A 23,556-nucleotide genomic window follows, 5' to 3' on the forward strand; every position below is an offset into this window, starting at 1 on the left:
AGGGTGCCTGTATCCGCAGTCAGGTCGCGATAAATGCTGCAGAAACGCAGACCAGAACAGTTACTTCGGAACCGAATGGTCCACGCTCTCGATAGCAGCCAACTGGCAGGTTCCCGGCAGATCTGAGCAGCCCTGCCTTAGACGCTTCGTGCTCAAGGAGAAGGCTGTTTCTCAGTAACCGAGCCCTGCTGCAGCTCTCCAGGCGTGTGTCGGCCGGACCGCAGCTGCAGCCGGCACAGGAGGCTGTAGCGGTGCCGGCCCGAGTCCCCTCTCCCCGGAGGTGTCGGGGCTGGGCGGAGCCGCCGCCCGGCACAGGGAGGCGCGGGGGTGACTGCCGCGGAGGGCGGGGGGCTGCGGGACTCCGGCGCCGCCCGGTGGCCGGGAGGGGGCGCGCAGGGGCGGGGAGCTCCGTTGTGGCCACTCCTTGGCGGGGGGTGGCCGAGGGTCAGGAGGGGGCGGGCGGTGCCGCGGCCCCGGGTTCTCCGGAGCGGCGGGGGTTTGTCTTTCCCGGAGCTGCTCCTCACCGCCGCCGGGCTGGAGCCTGAGTTCGGCCCGCGGCGGCGCCTGCTCTCGGCAGAGGAGCCCTCGTCAGGTAAGGGGGGAACGGGGTCGTCCCTCCACTCCCCGCATTCCAAGGTCGGCGGGAGCAGCCAGAATCTGGCTCCAGCCCTGCTCCCAGGGCCTGGGCGGCACAGAGCCGTGGCCGAGCAGGGCTCGCCTCCTCTCCCGGCAGCCGGCGTCGGATCGCTACTGCCCCGGCAGCGCGGGGCCACAAGTCCGCTCGGTGGACGCTGTGCGGCCCGCCCGGTGCGGGATGTCCCGCTGAGCGGTGCCCGTCGGTCTCCCGCGGGGAAACCTCTCTCGTCCTCTCTTTTCCGGCAGGGAGGTGGCAGGCCGGGGTCTGCGGGGGGGCAGCTCCCGGTCCGATGCTGCTGCCGGCCTGGGAAATGGGTCTCTACGGGCTCCTCACCGTGGGATCACATCTCTACGCTTTCTACGAAGCACACCAAGTATCTCAAAGTAAGTCTGCAACGCGGGTGTGCTTGCTCTTGCAGCGCTGCCCACTTGTGGCAAGTGAGACTGCTCGGCTTGAGCTGCCCTCTCTGTGTTGGTGTCTACTTTGCTATCATGAAGGAGCCTCTGCTCGTCCTGACGGCAAACCAGCCCCGTGTGAGGGAGCAGTAGCCTTGCACCAGCTTTACAGGGATCTTTGTTTAGAGGCTTTTCTGCCTCAGGTGCTGCAAAGGCGAACTCATGAGGGAGACCTTTGAAGCTCAGCTTCTCAGCGCAAGTTCAGGAAAGCTGGGTCTGAATGTTGCTTGTTTTTTTGTTTGTTTGTGTTTTGGTTTTTTTTCCTGGCTACTTTTGAACCCTCTTACCTGCAGCACCTTGGAGATGGGTGGTTCAGAAGTAGCTGGGCCTCCTTATGGTGTTTGCTGAGGACTGAACCTGGGGGTGCTGCAGGGCAGGTGAATGCTGCCCTGCCTGGAGATCTGAGGCTCTTCTGCTGGGTTGTGGGCTTGGAGCACCGGCTGGGTTGCCTGTGCAGCGTTGGAGTCACTCTGTTTCCCAACACGCTTTATGCCTTGTGTGACCTCTTGGTAGCTGCTGTGGTGGCTTGGTTTTTGTTCAGTGGCGCTGTGCCATGCAGAGTAGAGGTGGGGTTTTGAACAAGTTTAAATACACTTTATAGATTAAAAGAAGGTGTGTTCTTACAAATCGGCAGGAAGTGAAAGTAGTATTATCTAATAAAAGTGTAGCTAGTTAGAGAGGCTCATGAAGGAAACGTGTATTTTGTTAGGTTTTAATCACAAGTTCTACTTTAATCCTAGCTTGCTCTCACAAGTGCTGAGGGGTGGGAAAGCAGTGCTGGAAATGCACTTGAAGGGCAGGGTGGGAAGTGCTATGTAATGAGTACAGGGCTGTGCACCCACACATGCAGTATATCTTCTGCTGTGATGGCAAAAGGCTCCATTGAGATTGGGCTCTGGAGGTGGCTTCTCAGAGCTTTGTACTGGTGATTGTCAGGTCTTCGTGTCCCTTGTACCTTGGTGGGAGTCACCAGGCAGCCCTGAAAGAGGGGAAGAGGAGAGGAGTGCTGGTCCTGTGTGATGAAAGGTAGGTCACCACCAGCTGCTTCCACAGGTACAGAACCAGGGGAGAACCAAAGCACACGTTCAGGACAGTGCAGTGCCTTTGCCTTGTCTGCAGGGCAAAGCTGTGGCCTGGCTGGGCAGCTTGCCTGGTGAACAGTGACACAGTGATGTGCCCCGCTCTGGCTTCATGCGTCCCCATTGGTAAAGCCATGGTGTTGCTTTTGAGTAGTAGAATCCCTGCCTCTCCTTTCTGTGGCTACTGTGTCCTTAGCAAAGTTTTGTTCTCTGCAGAGTATGAAGCTGCAATGGACAGACGGTTTGGGCTGGAAGAAGGGACTCTCTTTCAAGGCCTCAAAAAGGTATGATGGATGTACTAGCATCTTCTATTTTGTGGCAATAATGCTAACATCATGTCTCCTTGCCCTTTGCTTGAGCTTCTGATTTATCTTCAGAGGTTTGTAGTGACTTTGTAGATTTGAATATTCATAGCTTTTGTTTTTGTTTCTAATGAGGAAAAAGGATTTTTCAGGTGTGCCTAGATTTAAGAATCATAACTAAAGTTTTGTTTCTTTTCTTGATCCCTGTTTTAAGTGTTTCTCCTTCCTTACATCACTTAATAGCTTTTTGGTTTACTGTTTGGCCTTAAAAACCTATGCACACCCTTTACATTTCCTGCAGCCTTCCTCACCTTTTTCCTGTCACTGGGTGGTGTGGATAGTGCTTAACATCATCAGGGAACCTCATGTTAACCTGCTTAACAAGAAGTATGTGCTTAACATCCCTCTTAGTTGGCCTGTAGTCCAGCACAGAGGAAGACAAATTTTTGAGGCATAAAGGCTTAAGGAAACATGGTTGATCTTAAAAAAACCAACCAAAAAACAACAAAACTAATAAGAAAACTAGCCCCCTTCTACTCCAAACCAAAAAACAACCAACTCCCTCCTCCCCTGCATTGTGGTTGCTTTTGAGCTCGCATCCTTTTGAAAAAGTGCAACTAGTATTGAGGATGATTTGCACAAGACCAGGAATGTGTGTCTGTGGAATTATTTTATTGTTGAGGCTGATAAGGGACCCTTCATGTGTGCTTTCAAGAAAGCCATGAAGAAGTTGTGGAGATGAACTTCTAGTGGGACTCTGTGTAGGACACAGGGCTACCAGCTGATCCCTCTTACCCTAGTTTAGGTTGAAACTCTGTGTCACAGGAATCTGTGGCTGACCTGACTTTTTTCTGATCCAACCTAGGCTTTGTTGAAACAGGGAGTGAAACTCCTGTTCTAGCAAGGTGCCTTTTCACCTAAGTTCTTGGTTTTCCAAACCAGCGCAGAGTTGCTCTCAGAATACCTCATCAGAGGTGAGGAGCACACATGAGTTAGGCAGTGCTTTGCTTCTTTATATTTTTTCTTAAAAGCTTTTAAAAGGCTGACAGGTGCTCACTTGTCAGCTAGTACTTTGAGTGAATTAAGTATAGTCCAGAATGGATTTGTTTTTTTTATTCTTTCTACAAGGGGAAAAAAATTCTAAGATAAAAGAGTATCAGGGCAAGCAAAGGTGTGAATTTGTTGTGTCTGAAGAGATAGTCAGGAATAGTAGTAGCAGACTAATCTGTTATTTCCAAAGAAGCTTCCTTACAGGAAACCAAAGCAAGGATGTATTGGACTGGGAACCCCTGAGGAGTGGGACACTTGTTCCAGGCTGCCTCTCTATAGTCACCAGCCTGTTTCTCATGTCCTGGGGTGGAGGTATGTGCATGTCTTGGTGCCTCCCTGCCCACTTTGTGGTTAGAAAACTCCCATAACTTTCATAGGGGATGGCAGGGATCACTGCTTCGTCGGATTCGGTGCTAGCATGGGTCACAAAACCATCAAATGCTCATTTCCTAAATTTCATACCATTAGAAGTCAAAATGGAGCTGTTGGCGCTCACCTCTCTTAAGTGATCAGACTACATTGCTGAAACAAGATGTTCCCCAGATGCTGAGTTCCATGGTGCTGGGTAACAAGACCTGGTGTGTTATGGAGGGATGTCTGTGTCTTTTAAGAGCATGATTTTATGTCCAGGTACAGGTACTGACTGGTTCCCTTGCTGTCCCAGGATCCCATGGACTTTGAGTGGAGCTACTGGATTGAATGGGGAAGGCAGCGCATTCTGTGGCTTCTGGTTGGTCATCTGCTGGTGTCACAAGTGTCCAGGCTCTTGGTGGAGGAGGTACATATGGGTTTTCTTCACAGCAGGAAGTTTCCGTGGCTTTCTGTTTACTCTAGGCATGGGAAACTTGGGGCTGGGGCTATTGAGTGTGGGGAATCCATTCTGTGGGATGAATTGTGTCAGTGGGTCACAATGCAAAGGGGAGAATGGATCAATGGGTTGCCTTGGGTCTGTGTTTGGAGACTTCAGCCTGCAGCCCTCAAAAGCATGTGCTATGTTGTGAATCACTAATCAGTACACACCTGTACACAAAAGAAGTGTGTAGTTATTTCTTTCCAAGGCTGTAAAGTGATGACTGCTTGGGTTTTGGCACAATTGCTAAATGACTTCATGATTGTGAGAAATGACAGGTATATGGTGTCACACCTGCTAGTTTGGGTAAGGAAAAGGAAGTGATGTTCTCCTGAAGATCAGGAGGCTTTTACACTCACTGCTACAAAACCTCCTTCTCTTCCATTTTTATGGATACAGTTGAATTTCATGGTATTCTTTTATATTTGTTCTTAACTTTATTGACTGCATTTGTTTCTACTGTAGGCCTTGTGTAGGACAGCACAACATGTGTCATGCTTGGTTTGGTTTTTTTTTTCTTTTAATCAAACTAAAAATAGTTCATTTTTCTTTTTTGTTTCTTTTTTAATTTTTTTTTATTTATTCCCTAACAGTATAAACCGTGGTGCTTGATGGTTTATGGAATGGCTGCCTGCTGGTTGTTACTAGGAATCAAGGGCTTTGCTGTCATTTTGCTACATGCCACTATTTCCTTTGCTGTGGCTCAGTTTCAGCTGTCACTCTTGACATGGTTGTGCTCCCTCATCCTCCTATCCACTTTACGCATACCAGCTGTAGAAGAAGCAAAGGTAACATGAGAAGGACTAATTAAGTATCAAATTAATTATGGTGGTGTTTGTCTATTATTATGGCAGCTATCTTTATGACAGAGTACTATCCCTTCAGTTGCTATAAGCAGGGGTTGTTTAGAGAAACCTTAGGCACTAGAGCTGCAGTGACCATTGCTGAGGCTTCTCCAGTTAGAAAAGTCTTATTTTCTTTGAGAGAAAGGGTAAGTAATAATGGGTAAGTGGTGCTCAGTAGAGCTCGAGTATGATAGTATTTTCCTAGTGCACTAGCAAACAGGTACCTTGTTCTCCGGAGCTATGATCATGCCAGTTTAAGGTCCTGACTTTTGGGTTTATACCTGGCAGTTGAATAGTCAAGCCTGACCATACTTTATTGGTGACTACAGGCTTCTACGTGGAAAGGGAGACTGATCCAATACTGATTTGTAACAATCAAGTTGCTTGCTCACAACTTGATGCAAGCTCAGTTTTGCTCCTCCTCTAATGGCTTTTGCTGGGGACTACAGATTTTAGAGAAACCACTGCTCAGTTGTGAGGAAATGTCCTTCTTGCTTTTACTTGGACTAAGGGGAAAAACTGGGTGTATGTTAAAAGGCTTGTTGTTCTGGTGTTCAGAAGAGATGAGTTGGTAGGGTCTCTTCATGTGGTGTAGACTGATTTTGTCCTGCTGAGAGGAGGAAAGGCCCCACTGTGATACAAATGTTATCAACTAAACTATGGCTGATGGTGTTTCAGATTTTTTTGTGGCAGGAAACAGGTGTGACAGGGATTGTCAGAAACTTGATAAAGACTCAGAAACATCTTTCTAGCCTTGGGCTTTCTTAGGAGTGACTGATTCTGTTCAGATCTGAACTGTAGCTTTGGCTTCAGCCCCAGCAGTCCCTTGGATGTCAGTAGGATGCTAGCTAGTTTGGATACTGTATCACTGCACCAAACTTGGTATTACTGTACCAAATGGTATTCCTGTAAGAAAAGTTAGTATTTCTGTTGTTTGCTTTAGTTACTTCAGGCTACTGTTGACCCTAGAAATTAGGGTCTGGGTGGATATCATTATCAGCATTGTGCCATTGTGATCTGGCTTTGTTTTCTCTTGCAGAGAAAGTGGTATGACACTGAAAATGAGTATTATCTGCTGCTCTTCAGTGTGTCTGTCCGCTGTCTTTTCTGCACTAGCTTCAGCCTGGAGTACTGCTGGCATGGACCTGCCCAGAAGTCATTCCACTCATTCCTGTGGATGCTGGCATATGTGTTTTACTATCCCACTTTCCACAATGGACCCCTTATGAATTTTGATGAATTCAGTAAGCAGGTAACAGTGTTTTTAAGAAGATCATGCTTCTACACTGAAGTACATTGGGTAAAGCAGTATTGGTATTTGTGGTGATCTCTTTTCAGCTGTCAAATCTAGACGCAGATTAAAGCGTGATAGGTTAATTTAAAATTTTTCCCTCATTTTGAGATATTTTCTCATGATTGGCATTCAAATATTAGGTATACAGTTTCATCCAGTTTTCCTTAAGATGCCTCTTCAATGGCGCGTTTGATATATTTCACCTCCCACTAGATCAGGTTGCACAAGACCTCATCCAACCTGGCCTTGAACACTTACAAGGAGGGGGCATCAACAACCTCCCTAGGCAACCTATTCCAGCATCTTACTATCCTCACAGTGAAGAATTTTTTCCTGATATCTAATCTAAATCTACCCTCTTTCAGTTTAAGACCATTACGCCTTGTCCTGGCACTACCTTCTCTGGTGCAAAAGCACCACCTCAGCTTTCCTGTAGGCCCTTTTGTATACTGGAAAGCCACTATAAAGTCTTTCCAGACCTTCCTTTCTCCAGGCCGAGCAGTCCCAACTCTCTCAGTCTGTCTTCATAGCAGAGGTGCCCAAGCCCTCTGATCATCTTTGTGGCTCTTTGAACCCTCTCCAACAGATCTGTATCTTTGTTGTGCTGGGAGCTCCAAAGCCATACGCATTATTCCAGTTGTAGTCTCACAAGAGCAGAGCAGAGCAGAGGGGCAGAATCACCTCCCTTGTCCTGCTGGCCATACTTTTTTGTCCTTTTTCCTCAGGGCTGCTCTTTATCCATTCTCCCCTCAGTCTGTATTTCTGTCTGGGATTGTGCCAATCCAGGTGCAGAACCTTGCACTCGGCCATGTTGAACTTGTGTAGGTTGGCATGGGCCTGTCTCCAACCTGTCAAGGTCCCTCTGGAGGGCCTGCGTTTCCTCCAAAGTGGCAGCAACACCACAGCTTGGTATTGTCAGCACAGTTGTTGAGGATACACTCTATTCCACTGTTCATGTCTCAAGCAAAGGTGTTAAACAGCACTGGTCCCAGTACTGACCCCTGTGGAACACCACTTGTCCATTGCCTCCACTTAGACACTGAGCCATTGACCACAACTCTCTGGGTGCAGCCATCTTACCAGTTACTTATCCACCAAAATTACTTATCCACCAAAATTACTTATCCACCGAGTCAAAATATGTTGTCAAAATAAGGCTTTATATGTGGTGGAACGAGCTTGAGTAGACTCCAATGTTAGAAAAGGCAGAAAGAAAGCAAAATAGTTTTTGAAGGCTGGATGATTAATCTTCTCTGTAAGTCTCTGATTTCTCTTTCCTTCTCTTTCCTTCCTGATTTCTCTTTCCTTCTGAAAGAAAAAACTTCCCCTTAAAAAGGTACTTGGAAAAAACCCAAACAAAACAAAGTAAAATAAAACCCCACAACATCAGAACCTACCAAAAAGGATTTTTCCTTCATGTGTGTTTTGACTTTAGTAAAAGTATCTGTAACTGATTCTGTAATATGTTTTGTCCTTGCTGGAAATTTGAAGGATTTCCATTTTTACTTAGTCCCTCAGACATTAAGAATGTTTGGGTGTTTAAAGCTGTCTTCTGCAGAATTTGAAAACACAATGTAGTGTTCTAGGAATGTGAAAACTGCATGGTTTAGAACATAGCATTGGCAATTTTACAAGATCCTGCATATCAACTGTAAGACAAACCTTCCTCCCCAAGTTCTACTTCACGGGATCTTTTTTTTGTCTGACATATAGATTCATTCCCTAAGCCAAGGAACCAATGACACATGTCATTACATTTAGAGAGTGTTCATAATTTCTAGCATGTAGCTGCTGAACTGGATTTTTTTTATTTCCATCAGGCAGAATAACACAACATTTTCAGCAGCAGCTGGCTATTAACTCTGAAACACATTTCAGAGCCACAGAAAGCTGCTGTTTCATATTGGAAATTGCTGAAGACCTCAGTTTCCCTCATGCTGTTGTGAAAACAGCTGATGATTTACTTTGAACACATTTCTTCCGACTTAGCAAGCTGAGCAGCTTCTTCAATGTGAAAGACTTATCAATCTTACTGCAAGTTTTTTCTTCAGTGCCTTGCAGGCTGCTTTTCAAGCCTGCCTTTGCCTGACATGGGAAACTGGGATTTCCATGCTTTATTGCTTTCCTTATTTTCTTGCACACTTGAGTAAGAAGCAGAATTGCCACCCATAATGTCTGTAGCTAACATCATTGAGATAAAGTGGGTCAATTGATACTTCATAAAATGACTCTTTGAGTTTATGTGTAGAGCCTAGGCAAATAGATTGGGCTTTATGAAACTGAAAACTGAGATTCTGGTGGACCTCTCAGTGAAAAGTCCTGTGCTCATTTGTCATCAGTAGCTTTGGAAGTTACAGTGCTGAATGTTATTATCCTGGGCTGGATACTGTAGGAAAGTCTGAATAGACTTGCATAGAAACTGAGGTTAATTTAAAAAATGTTTTGAGTTTTGTAGCTTCTGGAGTGTGTTAAATTCTACCTGTGTTCTGTGGTGTTCTTATCCCTGTAGCAGAAGGAGAGTTGTGTGGGGTTTTTTTTTGTTTGTTTTTACTTTCTTTGAGGGATACTTCTGAAGAGCTAAGACTCCAAGCTGAGCAGTTTGGGGGTAGCTTGTAGGAAAATTGGTGCCGGGGTCTTGCATGAAGACTGAGCTCAAATGGCTTAACCCGTGACAACATGACTTGTATTCTTGGTGTGAGGAGAAAAAGGAAGATTGAGAATGGGATGCCTGTATTTACAGGTTCTTACGTAAATATTCACAGACCTATCAAAAAATCAGAGAATCACAGGATGTTAGGTTGGAAAGGACCTCAAGGTTCATCTAGTCCAACCCTTTTAATTCATTGTTTCTATGATCTGTCTCAGCAGCCCATCAAGCTGAGACTTTAAACTTTCCAGAGTGGGGGAATCCACCAGTTTCTGTGGGAGACCATTCCAATGTCTGACTGTCCTCATAGTGAAAAATTTTCCTCTTGTGTTCAATCAGAATCTAACCTGTTTGGTTAAAGCCATGAAGAACAAACTGAACACCCTTAGAGTGTGTTGTCTTGGGGTTTGCTGAAGTGCATTGTCAGAGCTCTTACCTGAGCAGAAGATATTGCCCTTGCAGGTGAGGTTGGAGATTAGGTTTTGAAGTTTGTTGTGCCCAGCAGGTGATTTAAAGTGCACAATATGAGTGTGTTTATTGCTGCTATCAGAAAAGAACACCTGCAGAACCCCTTAAATGAAGCTGAGCCTGAGATGAGGCCTCCTGCTGAGCTCGCTGGAAAGCAGAAGTCCTGAAGACCAGATTTTAGAAACTGGTCTGAAGAGCAAATAACAATGCTGGCAATTGGCATCCATGTCCAGGCAAAACTGAGATTGTGACACTTCATCAATGGCCTTGTTGAATTTCTGGGCTGAAGCAGGATGTAGCAGCTATAGCTGTGGGTTTAAAGGCTTGTTATGTAAATCCCTGTGATTAAATGGTACTTTAATCTTCCATCTGGCTGGTGGGAAAGAACCTTCAAAATAATAGGTGTCCTGCTTCATTTGTAAGTGAGCAGAGCTAACTGTATGTTGCCTGTACTGTGAGCTTGCAGTTATAAGGGGGATTTGTCTGTGCAGATGGCTTGGTTAGTTATCTTGCATGGGCATTGTTTTTGTCACTTAAAGGCTGAAGGAAGTGTTGCACACACATAATGATAAATACACAAAATGTGACAATTTTTAGATAACTCTTTGTTTCTTATTTGATCGTGCTCTCACTGAAGGAAGAAGGTAAAATAACAGCATGCACAGTGTGTTTATTATAGTTAGCAGTGTAAGAGTTGGGGCATCTTGAGAAGCCTGTTAACCTCAAATTATATCTCATCTGATATTTAATTTACATTTAATTGCCATTTGATCAGCACATCATATAGGTCTTGCTGACCTTGGCATTGCTACTGGAGGAAGATGAACTATCCTCAAATAATCAATCCCATGCAGCTGGTAGAAATTGGAGTTATTTTAAGAGGAAGCAGTCATTGTTTCTATTTGGTAGGGGTGCTGCTTAGAAACCCTTTGTAGCTGTAGTTTCTTTAAACTTTTTTTATTATCTCTGAAGGTTGATCCAGTTACAGGAGTTCTAAAAAGTGTTCCTTGCCTTGATTCTGCTCAGGTTGACAGCTCTTTGCCTTTTCTCCAACAGTTTGGGATAAGCATGAACATATGCTGTGCTCTTGTTGGTTTCTGGTGCTTACTGAGACTGGGGACAGACAGAGCAATGTCCCTCAAGAGCATTTCAGGAATTTCCAAGTGATGTATTCAAACGGTCCCTTTAGCAAATGAATAGGAAATAAAAATTAAAAGGATGCATATTTGAGTAAAACAAGCTGTGTGTCATATAAGCTCATTGGATTTATTCTTTAGATGAGGAGAAAAGAAACCTTCAGTCTGAAGACCAATCTCAGCATCTTCATCGTGGGCATAGTTCGCATTTTCTTCTGGTGGTGCCTGGCTGAGCTGATGATTCACCTCATGTACATCCATGCTCTCTACAGCAGTGCTCTACCTTTGGAAGCTGCATCATACTGGGCCTTGGGTGAGTATAGAAGCGAGCAGAAATGCATTTTCCCCCACTTAAAGAACTCTAGTCTACTTCTCTTTTATGTCCATCTGTAGGTACTTCAGTGACTATGGTAAGTCACTGTCAGAAAGATGGTCTACAGACTATTAATATAATATGGAGATCCTTGAAGACATTTAAAATTGGACTTATTTTAGCTGCTCCCTAAATTAAAAAGTATTCTGTGTTTTTTCCTATCTAAATTGTGTGCCTAAACTTTGATCTAAAGTGGCTTTCTCATCCTATGTCATAGAAGTGGACACTTGAAACAAAGAGTTTTTGGTTAGTATAGGGGTAGAAGAGGGGGTGTTAAGAATTAAAGTGTTCGTTGATCTCCTGTGTTTCATGTTTCTAGTTTGTATCCAAGCTGAAAGGTAAAAATGACAGTAATCATGAAAAGAGCGGAGGGAAGGAATTGCCAACAAGGTGGCCTGAAAGTAGCAGTCAGAACCTCTCAGCTCTGTTTCCCTACTTGACTTCCTCCTCTTCTGCCCCCTCGCAGTTCCCTGGTATTTCATTAAAATGCCTGAGTGGGAAAAAAAGAGTGCTGACAAATGTGGTATAAAACAGAAAGAGCTTTGGGTGGTGGTATGTTGGTAGACCTAGGTTAACCCACTGGCATGTGTGGCTTTTTTTTTTTTCCTCCCACTGCCCTGTGTGTATCACCAGGTTGGAAGAACAAAAGCACAGAAACTCTAGACCTTAAATTGTGTTCTGTAAAAGACTTGTTAATTGCTGAATTAAATACCAGCAAGTGACAGGAATTGATGCAGACACGGGTATGGTCATGTTAAGCATAAATTGGTGATCATGTCTGATGAGCAGTGTGTGCTGGAGGACACCTGTGTATTAGACTCTGGTCAGTAGAGGGCAATGTATGCACTCTATCTCTGTGTGTATGTGTGTGCATATATGCATACACTTATTGTATTCCAATTTATAATTTTTATATATAAAAAAAGAGCAAGAGCAGAATATTCAGTCACTGTTTAGAAAGTGGATTCTGAGTTTTCATGTCAGTTCTAAATGTCAGTTTACTGATGAATTAAATCTGTTCCTGGTGTTATCTGTATGTCTGACCAGAAGCTTTGCTGTGTTACTGATCATGGCAGACAAAGCTATGGAATTAGGGGCAAAATATTCTGGCTTTCGTGTTAGTGGCAGATCCTTCCTTCCTTTCAAGACTATCAGCGTTGTGTTTTTTTTTTTTTAAAAAGGGGAAAGAGTTACTTTCCAGACAATAGTTGAGTAGGCTGTGTATTTACTTGATAAAATAAAGTGTTGTAGCCTAAGAATTAAAATTTATTTTGAACAGATGATTGGAAAAGCCTAAAAAGTAACAGGTGATGAAAGTCAGTGTTAAAGCAAGTTTGGACTATAAAGCTACTTGATTAAAATATGATCATTTGAACTCGAAGTTCCCTGTGGAGACTCTGCTTTTGACAGAGGTGTGTTCAAAGTGTTAACCCTACTCTCATTGAGCTTTGTCTTTGTAGTAATGAAAGCAAGTGTTTAAGTGTTAGAGTACAAATGAGATTTCAGACAGAAGTTTGTAACTTCTTGATGTTTTCCCTGCAAGTTTTATCAGTTATTATCCAGGCCTCCTTAGACTCAAGCAAGTGACAGGCCAGTGCTGTAACTTGTTTTAGGGAGTCACTGATACATGAGTAAGACTAAGTGTGTACTTCTGGGCTCCCCAGTTCAAGAAGGACAAGGAACTACTGGAAAGAGTCCAGCACAGGGCCATTAAGATGATTAAGGGACTGGAGCATCTGCCCTGTGAAGAAAGACTAAAAGAGCTTGAGCTGTTTAGCTTAGAGGAAAGGAAGCTGAGGGAAGATCTCATAAATGTTTAGATATTTATAAAGGGCGGGTATCAGGAAGATATGACCATCATTCTCTGTGGTGTCCAGTGACAGAACAAGGGGTAGTGGTCACAAACTGGCACACAGGAGATTTAACCTGAATAGGAGAAAATACTTCTTTTACTCTGAGGGTAAAAGAGCACTGGAACAAATTGCCCAGGGAGGTGGTGGAGTCTCTAACCTGCCTGGATGTGTTCTATGTAATCTGCTCTAGGGGGTCCTGCTCCATCAGGGGTGTTGGACTAGATGATCTTCAGAGGTCCCTTCCAACCTCTACCATTCTGTGATTCTGTGATATTTAACTAACAAAGGTGCAAGATGCATTCAGTATTAATGTTTGTGTGCAGTAGCTGTGTTAATACGCTTTGTAAATCATATGGTCATTTTCTAGTCTTTTTGAATTGTTATACTTGTCTCCTCTTGCTTAGGTTAAATTTTCGGATTTCTCTTTTCTCCATGCCCTTTACAAGCCAGTACCTGTATTATTTAGACAACACTCTTGCCTACAGGTTATGTTACTGCATTCCTTTCAATAAATTTGTAAATGCCTAATTCTGTGTATTCTCCAACTCTTCTGAATGTGAGCCTGTCAAGGCTTTTCTCCTTCTACAGGAAGTCACCTTCTGTCCCAGATAACACAGTTTAGCTGTGTTTCCATAGTGTCATAAAGGTTCAGAGAGCATTATAGCCTTGCTTCACCCTTTTCTTGTTCAATATCCTCTAGTCTCTTTATTGGTTATGTAATCTGGGTAGATGAAGCACATCTTTTGAATAAACAGTGATGTGGCACATACTTTCCTGCATTGTCCTTGTGCTGTGGATGAAAGAATCACTGTAATTGGAGTATCACTGCATTCTTTTTAATTGCTGTTACATGCAGGTTGTATTTGGAACTGTCAAGTTTCATTAACTAGGTCATAAGAGTGTTAGGAATTGTGAGTAGGAGACTGAAGACAGTGTATATGTAATTCATAAAGGTGTAGAACCTTTGATTCTTTCCTAGTCACCCGTGTTTTCTTGGGTTACTCATCTCCCTACATTTCCTAACTTGTGCCTGGCAGCTGCCAGGAAAGACAGCCCTGTGGATCAATGAGCTATGGAAGTACATAATCAGCAACTTGCTCAGAGACAGCAGGTTGCATCATCTGTGCATCTATCCATTAATGAGTAGAAAACTAAGTGTCTTGTTGCAGTATGGGTCCTTGAATTTGGGAGACTTAAATGAAAAATGGTTTGAGTTCTAGCAGGAAAGTCCTCTGAGTTACAGCAGCTTTCTTAAAATGATGCATACTATTTAGAAGAACTTCTCTACTTAAAGAGAAATTGGACATTTCATTATTTAAGCTCTTCAGCTAGACAGGACAAAATTTATTGTTTAATTACATTTTTTCTGTGCTGATGATTTTAGCTGTGTTTCCATCTATGAGATAAAAGCTGGTGGCATACAGATCTTCCATGGACAAAATACAATAGAAAAAGACAATGAATCTGTTTTCAGGGTATCCCGTCCCCTACTTAAATAGTGTAATTCCCATGTGCCATGTAAATGTCAGAATGTCTTCTATCACGTATTTCTCCTCACATTTAAAAATTGTTTTCTTTGGCATTCTGCATATAGTTTTTTAAACTTATATGATTGTGTCACAGCAAGATGTGGCTATGGCACTGGAGGCCAAAATCCATGTGGAATAAAAAAAGACTGCATCATGTAGGTCTGAAAAATGTGTACTTTGAGTACACAGTTTATATTCAGTTTCTTTAGTGGCCTGTGTTTGGTAGCATGAGCAGCCTCCAAGAGGTTATGTCAATTGCTGGTAAGGAGGAAGAGGAGCTGGTGTTAGCTTGTTTTGGTAGTGGTGCTTTTAGATGTCAAATTATTAACTCTTTTGGGTATGAAGGATTTCAGGTGATCAACGAGAGCTCCAGTCCCCACAGAGGCTTCGTGTAAGGCAGTGGGAATTTAGCACCCTGTCTGGATGCTGGGGAAGGCACTTCTCTGTGTCCTCTGGATACTGTGAGGTGGACGACACAAAACCCCTGTGAAATCTTACACTTGTTTCTTTGGGGACTCGTGTACTGGCCTGTGCATCCCTCCAATGTGATGGGCTCCTGTGGCACCCTACTCTCCCAGCAAATGTTATTTCTCTCCAATACCCCCAGGCATGATGAGCACCTGACAGTGTGGTATTTAGGGTTGCTCTTGGGCTGGGCTTTGCTGCTTCCCTGTGAGAGTCTCAGTTCTCAGTACTCTTTATCCTGACACCCCTGTCCTTACAACAAACCTTGGGTTCATTTCCTCTTGGTAGTGCTGATTTTCTGTGGCAGGAGTTATGTAAAAAGCCAGATAATAGCAAGCAATGTGATTTTCCAGTGGCCAAATAGTAGGTCCCATGTCAGGAATAGAATGAAGAATACAGTGGGAGTGCATCCCATAGTAGTTTGTTTTTTTTTTAACTGTGTGCACCCATGTGCTGTATATGTTTGGCCCCTTCAGTGGGGAGGAAGGATGTTTATGTCTGAACACAGAATTTAAAGATGTCAGCTGGGCTGCATAGTTACTGATCCCAGGTGTTTTCTAGGATTCAGAAATCAATGTGTCTGCATTCACAAATATTTGTGTTCATGCCAATAGCTAACTCTTCAGATTGAGCAGTATCAGGGCACTTGTGCTTATGTAACTCTAAGCACTAAACCTGGTGTTTATCTCAATTCTGTATTTTTGTGTCACTGCTGCAGCTCATTCTGGTCACATCGATCAGATTGTCTGCATTGATTGTGCTCTCTTAGAATTAATCACAGCACAAAGACCTATATTCTATGGTAATGGAAACCCCGATCATTCATTCTTCTCAGTTTTTTAAGTTCATTGGGATTAATTTACTGCCTTTACATTTTACACTGTAAAATGAAGATTTGCATGCACTGAAGATAAAAGCTACTATGGATTCCAGTAATTCAGTGTCCTGGTGAACTGCAGCATACCAGAATAGCCACACTGTGCCAGGTCAGAGTGTCATCTGCTCTAATGAATAATGTTTGCACATAGTATGTAATGAAGCCTGGGAAAAGAAAATGAAAAATAAGGACAGGTAGATGGCTGATCCGTTTCAACATACATTCTTCAGTGCTTCTGTAGTTGGATGACAAATTCATTGACACAGGTAGTTCAACAGCACTAGTTGAAATATATGAAATAAGTGATTTATTTCTTCAATATGACAACATAAATGTCAGTGCTGAAATTCCCTCTGATGGAATACACTTAGTTATATGGGAACTGTACATCTGAACAGAGCTTCATGTTGAGCTCACCTGGGAGTGATGAAAGCCAGAATTCTGCATGATGTATTGGCTAATGCAACTGTTGTGTGGCTTAATCTGGATAATAGTAGACACTGAAATTATGAAAATACATTTGCACAGGAGTTTGTGTGTGTTTTGTTTGATGTACATATATCTGGGACCTATACATGCAGGATACAATGTATGAATGCACAATACAATGTTGTGAGTGTTCTGTGGGTTTAATGTCTTGATCTGAACCATGTGCCATTTGTTTGTTCAAGCAAAGCATGCACAAGTTAGTGTCAATTATCTGTCGTTGTTTTAATTATTAACTAATCTCTAGTGCTCTGAAAGGATATTTATTTTCATGGGCAGCATCTAAGTCAATCTAGAACTATACGATCCGTTCAAAGGCAGAGAGACCTGGTTTAAACTGTAATTGATTTCGTGTTTTGATTTGTTTCAAGAAGAAATAATACATAAGCTTCTCTTTGAAAGAGATCTGCAGAGCAGTCCATATAAGTTGGATGTAGGGTGCTGGTTTCAGTGTGTTGCAGTTCTTCTAATAAACCAGAGGAAATGGGTTTATAAATTAATTTTAAGAAATGCATTATTTTACTATTGAAATTAGCATGTCTGTGCATTGTATAAATGGTAATGAAATTCAAACGGAGTGGTCTGAGATTTATTTCTTTCTATGTCACAAGATAAGGATTAAGATAATATGATAAAATACTTGGCATCTTGATGTCGGCTTTGAAAACTGGAAATACATGAATGAGAAAGTTTAGTAAGATTTTATTCTCTAAGGTGCTTGCTCACTGCTTTATAGAAAAATGTGGTGGGGTGGAAAGCTAAATTTTTTATGAGCTTTCTGCAGGCTAGACTTCCAAATAGTATTGACAATTAGCCTACTTTTATGACTATTTTTACTCATGTGGTAACTGTTGATTTACTTAGAGTTCTTTCCTCCAAGTATTTACTAATGAGTATAATGCCTACTGTAGATGTTTTGGGAATATTCAACATAGATGGCTTTAAGGCTTATTTGTTTTTTAAAAAGCTGGTTTTCTTTAAGTAACCTGGATGATCTGTCTGTACCTTGACTGAGTCTCTTGCTAGCTCTGTTTAGTCTTGTTTAAGCAACTTCACTTGGCCATCTTTATTTATGTCCACTCAACTTTGTCAAAAAAGAAGCATTTAGCCTCCAAAGCAAGCACTGTGGCCATGTATTTCCCTGACACTGCTCCATGTTTTAGGATTTTCCTAGCTGCTGGTGTGCTACTGAAGGGCTGTGGCATGAAGCTGGGCTGCTTACGTCCCTGTAGTATTTTTTTCTTTCACCATTTCTTTTGAATTTGTGAGCCAGCACCTCTTTCAAAGCACTGCCAAGCAGCAGTGACGAACACTGAACAACAGTTATTAACTGCAGTTTGTTTTGTTCAATAATGAAATGAGGGTGCTCTGTGCTTCTTGAGCAATGCACTTTTTCAGTGGCTGGAGAGAGGAAGAGCAGAACTGAGTTGTCACTTTGGCATTTGTTGAGGGGAGCATAGCAGGGATGAGCAGGCAGTTATCTGGCTGGGGAGGAGAGAGCACAGCGTGATGTACCTGGCACTGGTTGCAGAGCTCCCTTTACCTGGCAGCTTGTGCCCAGTTGAGTTGGTGCTGTGGTAGTCACATCTTCATATGAAAGCTTTCCCCCAGCATGAGGTGTAGCATCCTGCTGTGATCAATACCCAACTAAGAAGGTTGTAGTAGATCCAGTCTCGGGGCTCTTGTCAGGGAGATGTGTCCTGCTGTGAAGCAAATGCTGTATCCCAGCTCTAAAGCTTGTCAATAGTCATGCTCTGACTGATTGATCAATGGAGCTGCAAACTCCTGATGCATCTCATGATTATTAACATTATTGCTGAGGTACATCTGTAGCCCATCTGTTCCAGTGCAGAGCCATTTTTGTTCATTGAGATTTTAATTTGAAGGAATCCTTCCATGTTTTTTTTTCTGTAGGAGAAGCAGCATGTATAAAAAGAGAAAGTGTAAATAAGCCCCCAAAGCCTGATAGTTTGAACTTGATGATATGGCCTCAAATTCTGAGCTGTTTTAAATGTTTGTTTCCTACCAGCCTTGTGCCATGTGTCAGTAACCCTTTTGATAAAAGACTTGATATTTATTTCTGATATGTGTTTTCTGGTTGAACCTGTCCTAGTACATGACAGAAACAAGCATCAGCAGTCATTAATGCCAGAGGGTCAATCTTGCTGCATAAAGGGTAAATCTGTGCTCATAATAAAATTCCCTGCTAAGTTTCAGTTCTTGACCATGAGTTTTGGTGGTGGTTTATGGACAGAAAACTTCCAAATGTGGTTTGTAATACCTGGATCAAAATCTTTTGTCACTTGCTTATGAAAAGGTTCTGTTTGCTAGCTTCTGTCCAGAAAAAAAAAAAAAAAAAAGAAAAAAAACCACAAAAAAACCCCACAAAAGAAATCAGCCAGGGTTGTGACAATATGGAGGAAAAGAAAAATAAAAGTATGTGAATATTCCAATTTCTAATAAACCTTGAAATAAAGCTCTATGAAACTTAGAAAATGCAGTTTTGCTGTAAATTTAAGGAAGGTAATTATTTGAAGGCCTATAAATGCATTTCTAAAGCATAGGAAATTCTTGAATTTTTTAAGGATTGCAAAATGATAAATCACAAATACTATTTGTATAACAAATTTCTATAAGAGCTAATTTAATCTGATATTTCAAACAGCTTGACTGTTGAAGTCCATGCACTTAAGATTATATGGGTACTTTAACTTGATTTTTTAAAAATCCCTTTATACATTTAAGTTTTAAAAAAAATGTTACTTTGACTCTAAATCCTTTGAATTAATTTATTCTGGGGAAAATATAACATTTTTGCAATACTTTTTTTCCTTGTGTTCTTGGTATACACTTGACATACCCTGATTTCAGTTTAAGGTAACACATGTGCTAGTTCAAGTTCTAATTCGAACACTACAGAACAAATTATGTGATATTGTTAATGAATTTGAGAAAATTACCATTGACCTTAAATTTATTTTTCCATATTTATAAAGCAGTGAACTTCTGCTGGTTTTGTTCTATAATGAAGGAACTGCAAAGCAACTGGAATGTCTCAGGCACTCAAGAGGGTTTAAAGCCGGTGCCTGTTGCCAATGCCACGCAGGTACTTGGGCTGCTGAGAATCTTGCCCTTCATTTTCTGTGTGTGGACAGAACTTGGATGAGATGAATACTGATGAGAACTTAATCTACATATTTTGAAAGGGACGTTTTGTGTTGTGAGTCTTAGACTTGACACCTGCAAAGCAGGCAGTGCATGCCAGATAGTGATCAGTGATGTGACATCTCCGTGTAGTTAAGGTACTGGTTCTGTTGAGCTGTCTGTTAGTTAACAACAATGACAATTTAGATGTATGCTATTAGAGATGGTGAAAATGCTTTTCTACCCTCTGAAACAACTTGAATATTAAACATTCTATCTCCAAGGACTCGCAGTCTTTCAACATTGTGTTTAAAATATATTGATTTTAGGGTCTCATGAAGGTGGAAGTCTGTGTCTCTAAATCTCTTTCATGCACAACTAGAAGACTTTGAATTTTACCATTGTACAGACAGCTGTAATCTTCCTAATCAGTTGGTGTGAGTGTCAGTAATCAGCTCTCCAATGAAATTTTTCAGAAATGAGAAACTTAATGAGATGGGAATTAAAGTAGATAGTTGGCTGTATAGATGATTTAGCAGTAATCTAATGTGTAGCTAATTGTCTGGTATCCAAATTGTGCATCTGATTGTTTGTTTTCCTCTGGGGAAGAATGTTAGTGAGTAGTAGATGACTGCTTCCTTGAAGGAAAATACCATAAGTTCATGTCTAGATATTTTATTCTGACATAAAAATTTATCTTGTATGGCACAACTGTTTTTACATCATGCACATGGGTCATGATATTAAACCCCAAAATTTTGGATTGCAGCAGCAAAATGCTGGCCATATGTATGCCAGCAGGAGTTTTCAAATTTATATTATTGGTGACAGAATTTTGCCCTAGGTTGCTGTATATTAGATGAATTTTTAATGTTTAACTTCTGGCTCTCATCAACAGTATACTGTTAGTCAGCAGAATGCAAAAGGGATGCTTTGCCAAAAAAAAGCAGATGATACAGATGTTCACAGACTCATGCTGCTGGAGTCACATTGAAAACCTTGTCTCCAAGGAAAGTCTGTGTACGATTTTAAAACTATATTAAATATATAATTACTCTGGTCAGATCATAAGTTAGTATTAGTGAGGGAAAGCGAAACCCTAGAAAGGAGATTGTAACATCTTCATTTTTTTTTTCCCCTGCACTTTCAACTTCTAATAATTTCACTCTCATTCCATGGGGATTAGATTTTACTGATGTCAGTTGTCAGTCAGCTCAAAAAGTTTATGGAATATTTAATAATGAACTCTATCCAGATTCTGAAAAGGTGTTGGCCTCTGTTCTTTTTTTTCTTCTCTGCTTTTTTATTATTGGTCAAATACCATATTATTCAGCAGAAAATATGTAAATATGTACAATTTAAGAATCATCTTGCTTTATTTATAATGTGCTAAGATTTTTTTTACTTGCACGAGTAATAACTCCAAGAATAGCCAGTCTGATTTTCATCTCACCTGTGTAAGGTGCAGCATTTTGTGCCTTACCTTGGGCTTAAGCTGTGAGCAAACACACAGCCAAAATTTATCCTCTGGAATTCAGGCAGCTAAAGCACTGTGAGGCCTTTGTCCTGTGTATTTAAAAAGTGAAATATGCTTTGAGTATTGTGCCAAGTGGGGTTCCAGTCTTCCATGCCTTGGTTGCAGCAGAAGGGTAACACCTTGTAAGAGATGTTTTGGGGGACAGAAATAATCTGACAGTGTGGGATGTTTGCAGAGCTGTCAAGATGAGCTGCAAAGGTAACCACTGCTTATACCTGTTATGGAGGAACAAGTGAAAGGTGGCTGTTTGGTTTTTTAGGTTTGTTTGGTTAGTTGGTTTGTTTTGTGGGGCTTTTTAAAGTTCTATTTCAAAGATAAAAAAATCTGTCCCTGTGGTGAATGTTCATTGCTTGTATCAAAGATTCTGATTTTTAGCTCAACATAATTTTTTCGTAGCAGTCAATACCTACAGTTGAAAGATTTTTAAAATGGAACTACAGATAGTTACTTCTGTCTTCGTATTGGAACAATGGTAGTATTTTGTGTGTATGCCTAAATTTATAATTGCATATGCTTGTCCTCTGTAGCTGTTACAGAAGCAGGTATTGTATATCCCATCAACTGGTGATGTTTGCTTTAGTTCTTTAAATAGTGACTCTTTATAACTAATCAGTAGTAACAGATTAAAAAAGCATTTCAAGACTTGTTTAAGGTATGTTGGGCTTTTTTTTATTTCTGTTTTTCAGGTGGCCTGGCTTTAGCTCAGGTACTGTTTTTTTATGTGAAGTACCTGGTTCTATATGGTGTTCCTGCCCTTCTCCTTCAAATGGATGGGCTCAAACCTCCAGCTTTGCCTTGCTGTGTCAGCCTGATGCATAGCTTCACCAAGATGTGGAGGTTAGTCACTACTGCTTTTCAGACATGTTATTGCTGATACTTGTCAGTGTATAAGAGCATGCATATGTGTGTTTTCATAGTCACAAATGTATTTGGTTTCATGTCCTTGTGCTTTTTCTCTCACCCGGTGGTTAACCTGTTGCACTTTTACACTGCAAAGGGTAAAACCAAGCATCCTTTTCACTTACTACGATTAGGCTCAGCTTACTTGGTTTCACTTGCATAGCAATTATTTTTTCCAGATATCTATTAAATGGTTCATTTCTGAGTCTTGATGTAAACCCCACACTTCAGCTAGATATTCTTCCAGTGAAGGAAAAGAAATGCTTGATTAATCACTGCATGAGGAAAACTGTATTTACAGTGTATCAGTATGTAGAGTCATGGGGTAGAGAAAGTCTTGAATGCATTAAAAAGACTATGAAAAGGGGTAATTATTTGTAATGTAGGATGAAACTCCGGATCCTCTTTGTATTTAAAGAGTTTCAGTGAAATATTTTGCCAAAGGTATCAGTTTTGAATCTTTCTTTAAACCAGCTTTCACCTGAAGTATTTTTCCCTGACAACTGTTTTCCAGGTGGATTCTGCTTGCTTTTTAGCCTGTCTATAACAGTGGATTCCTTTAACTTCTACCCTCCCTTGCTTTTCTCTGCACTGTCTCTAATTCCTCCAGTCTGTGGTACACTGCTCTAGACTACTAGAAATATTATCTAAAATGACTTAGACTTGTCAGTTTCTTCTGTGTTGTTAGTACAGAGCCTCGCAGTTATGCTCCCCTTGTTTGGTCTCTGACTGATTTGTGATATGAATGAAGCTTTCTCATTTCAGTCATAAAAACAGCAGCCCTGCTTTTTTCAGAGGTTTGTTGGATGAAATTTTAATTTTGTTTTTTACTTGAAGCTAGTTGTAAGAAGAAGGCTTTATAGTTCATAATAGCTGGCAACAGTAGGTGCCATTTCAAAGAAATGCAACAGAAAGGGCGCAGAAAGCATGACCTGTTAAAAATCGTTTGGGCTACTGGCAAATGCCCTCATTTAAATGCTATTTCAGTGTTTGAACTGAACTTATGACCTACAGGGTTAATATATAAATCTATGGCTTTTACCAGGCACTCTCCTGGGAGCAGCATCTTTTGGCCTGCTGGCCCTTGAAAGTAAAGTTGCAAGCAGCAATGTGGTTTTTTCCTCCCCTCTCAGTTGTTATTTCAAGGAATATGTTTATTGCTGTGGAGGTGCTAAATGACCTTCAGCACAACACAATGATACTCCTGTGTCAGATAGTTGTAACAGACAGTGAAAAGGTACTCTGTGACTGCAAAAATGTGATGTATAACAGTGAAAACATTGGGTACTTGGTAAAAAACACTCATAACACTTACAAGAAAATTGAAACTAGTAACTAAGCAGAAAGTTTAATTTTTTCATAGAAGGAAAAAGTACCAACTGCTGGTATTTACCATTTGCCCAAGTATTTAATTCATATATTAATCAAACAATCACTGCCAGAAAATAATAAAAATATTTCATAGGTGGGATTTGTTTGTTTGCTTTGAAGGTTGAGAAAATCAGTTCATATACAGCTGATTTCCTTTCCTCCTCTCAAAGTCATGTGTATAGTAGAATTTCCTATGGCTGCTAGTGAATTATGGGTCACTCTCAATTATCTAAGAAATCTCTTTTATCTGGCCTCCTG

General features: G+C 41.5%; 1 protein-coding gene across 1 annotated transcript in view; it reads left to right on the forward strand.

Moving 5' to 3' along the window:
* Positions 1–522: 522 nt before the first annotated feature.
* Positions 523–23,556, forward strand: part of HHAT (hedgehog acyltransferase) — a 100,542-nt gene continuing 77,508 nt past the window's right edge. The window contains exons 1-8 of the mRNA XM_030446867.1: positions 523–592; positions 883–1,020; positions 2,388–2,455; positions 4,188–4,301; positions 4,967–5,161; positions 6,258–6,470; positions 10,905–11,076; positions 21,714–21,864. Of these exons, the coding sequence (XP_030302727.1) occupies positions 927–1,020; positions 2,388–2,455; positions 4,188–4,301; positions 4,967–5,161; positions 6,258–6,470; positions 10,905–11,076; positions 21,714–21,864 (1,007 nt within the window). The 5' untranslated portion in view covers positions 523–592; positions 883–926. The remainder of the gene's footprint in view (positions 593–882; positions 1,021–2,387; positions 2,456–4,187; positions 4,302–4,966; positions 5,162–6,257; positions 6,471–10,904; positions 11,077–21,713; positions 21,865–23,556) is intronic.

Source organism: Calypte anna, chromosome 3 (genome assembly GCF_003957555.1).
Source record: "Calypte anna isolate BGI_N300 chromosome 3, bCalAnn1_v1.p, whole genome shotgun sequence".
NCBI lineage: Eukaryota > Metazoa > Chordata > Aves > Apodiformes > Trochilidae > Calypte > Calypte anna.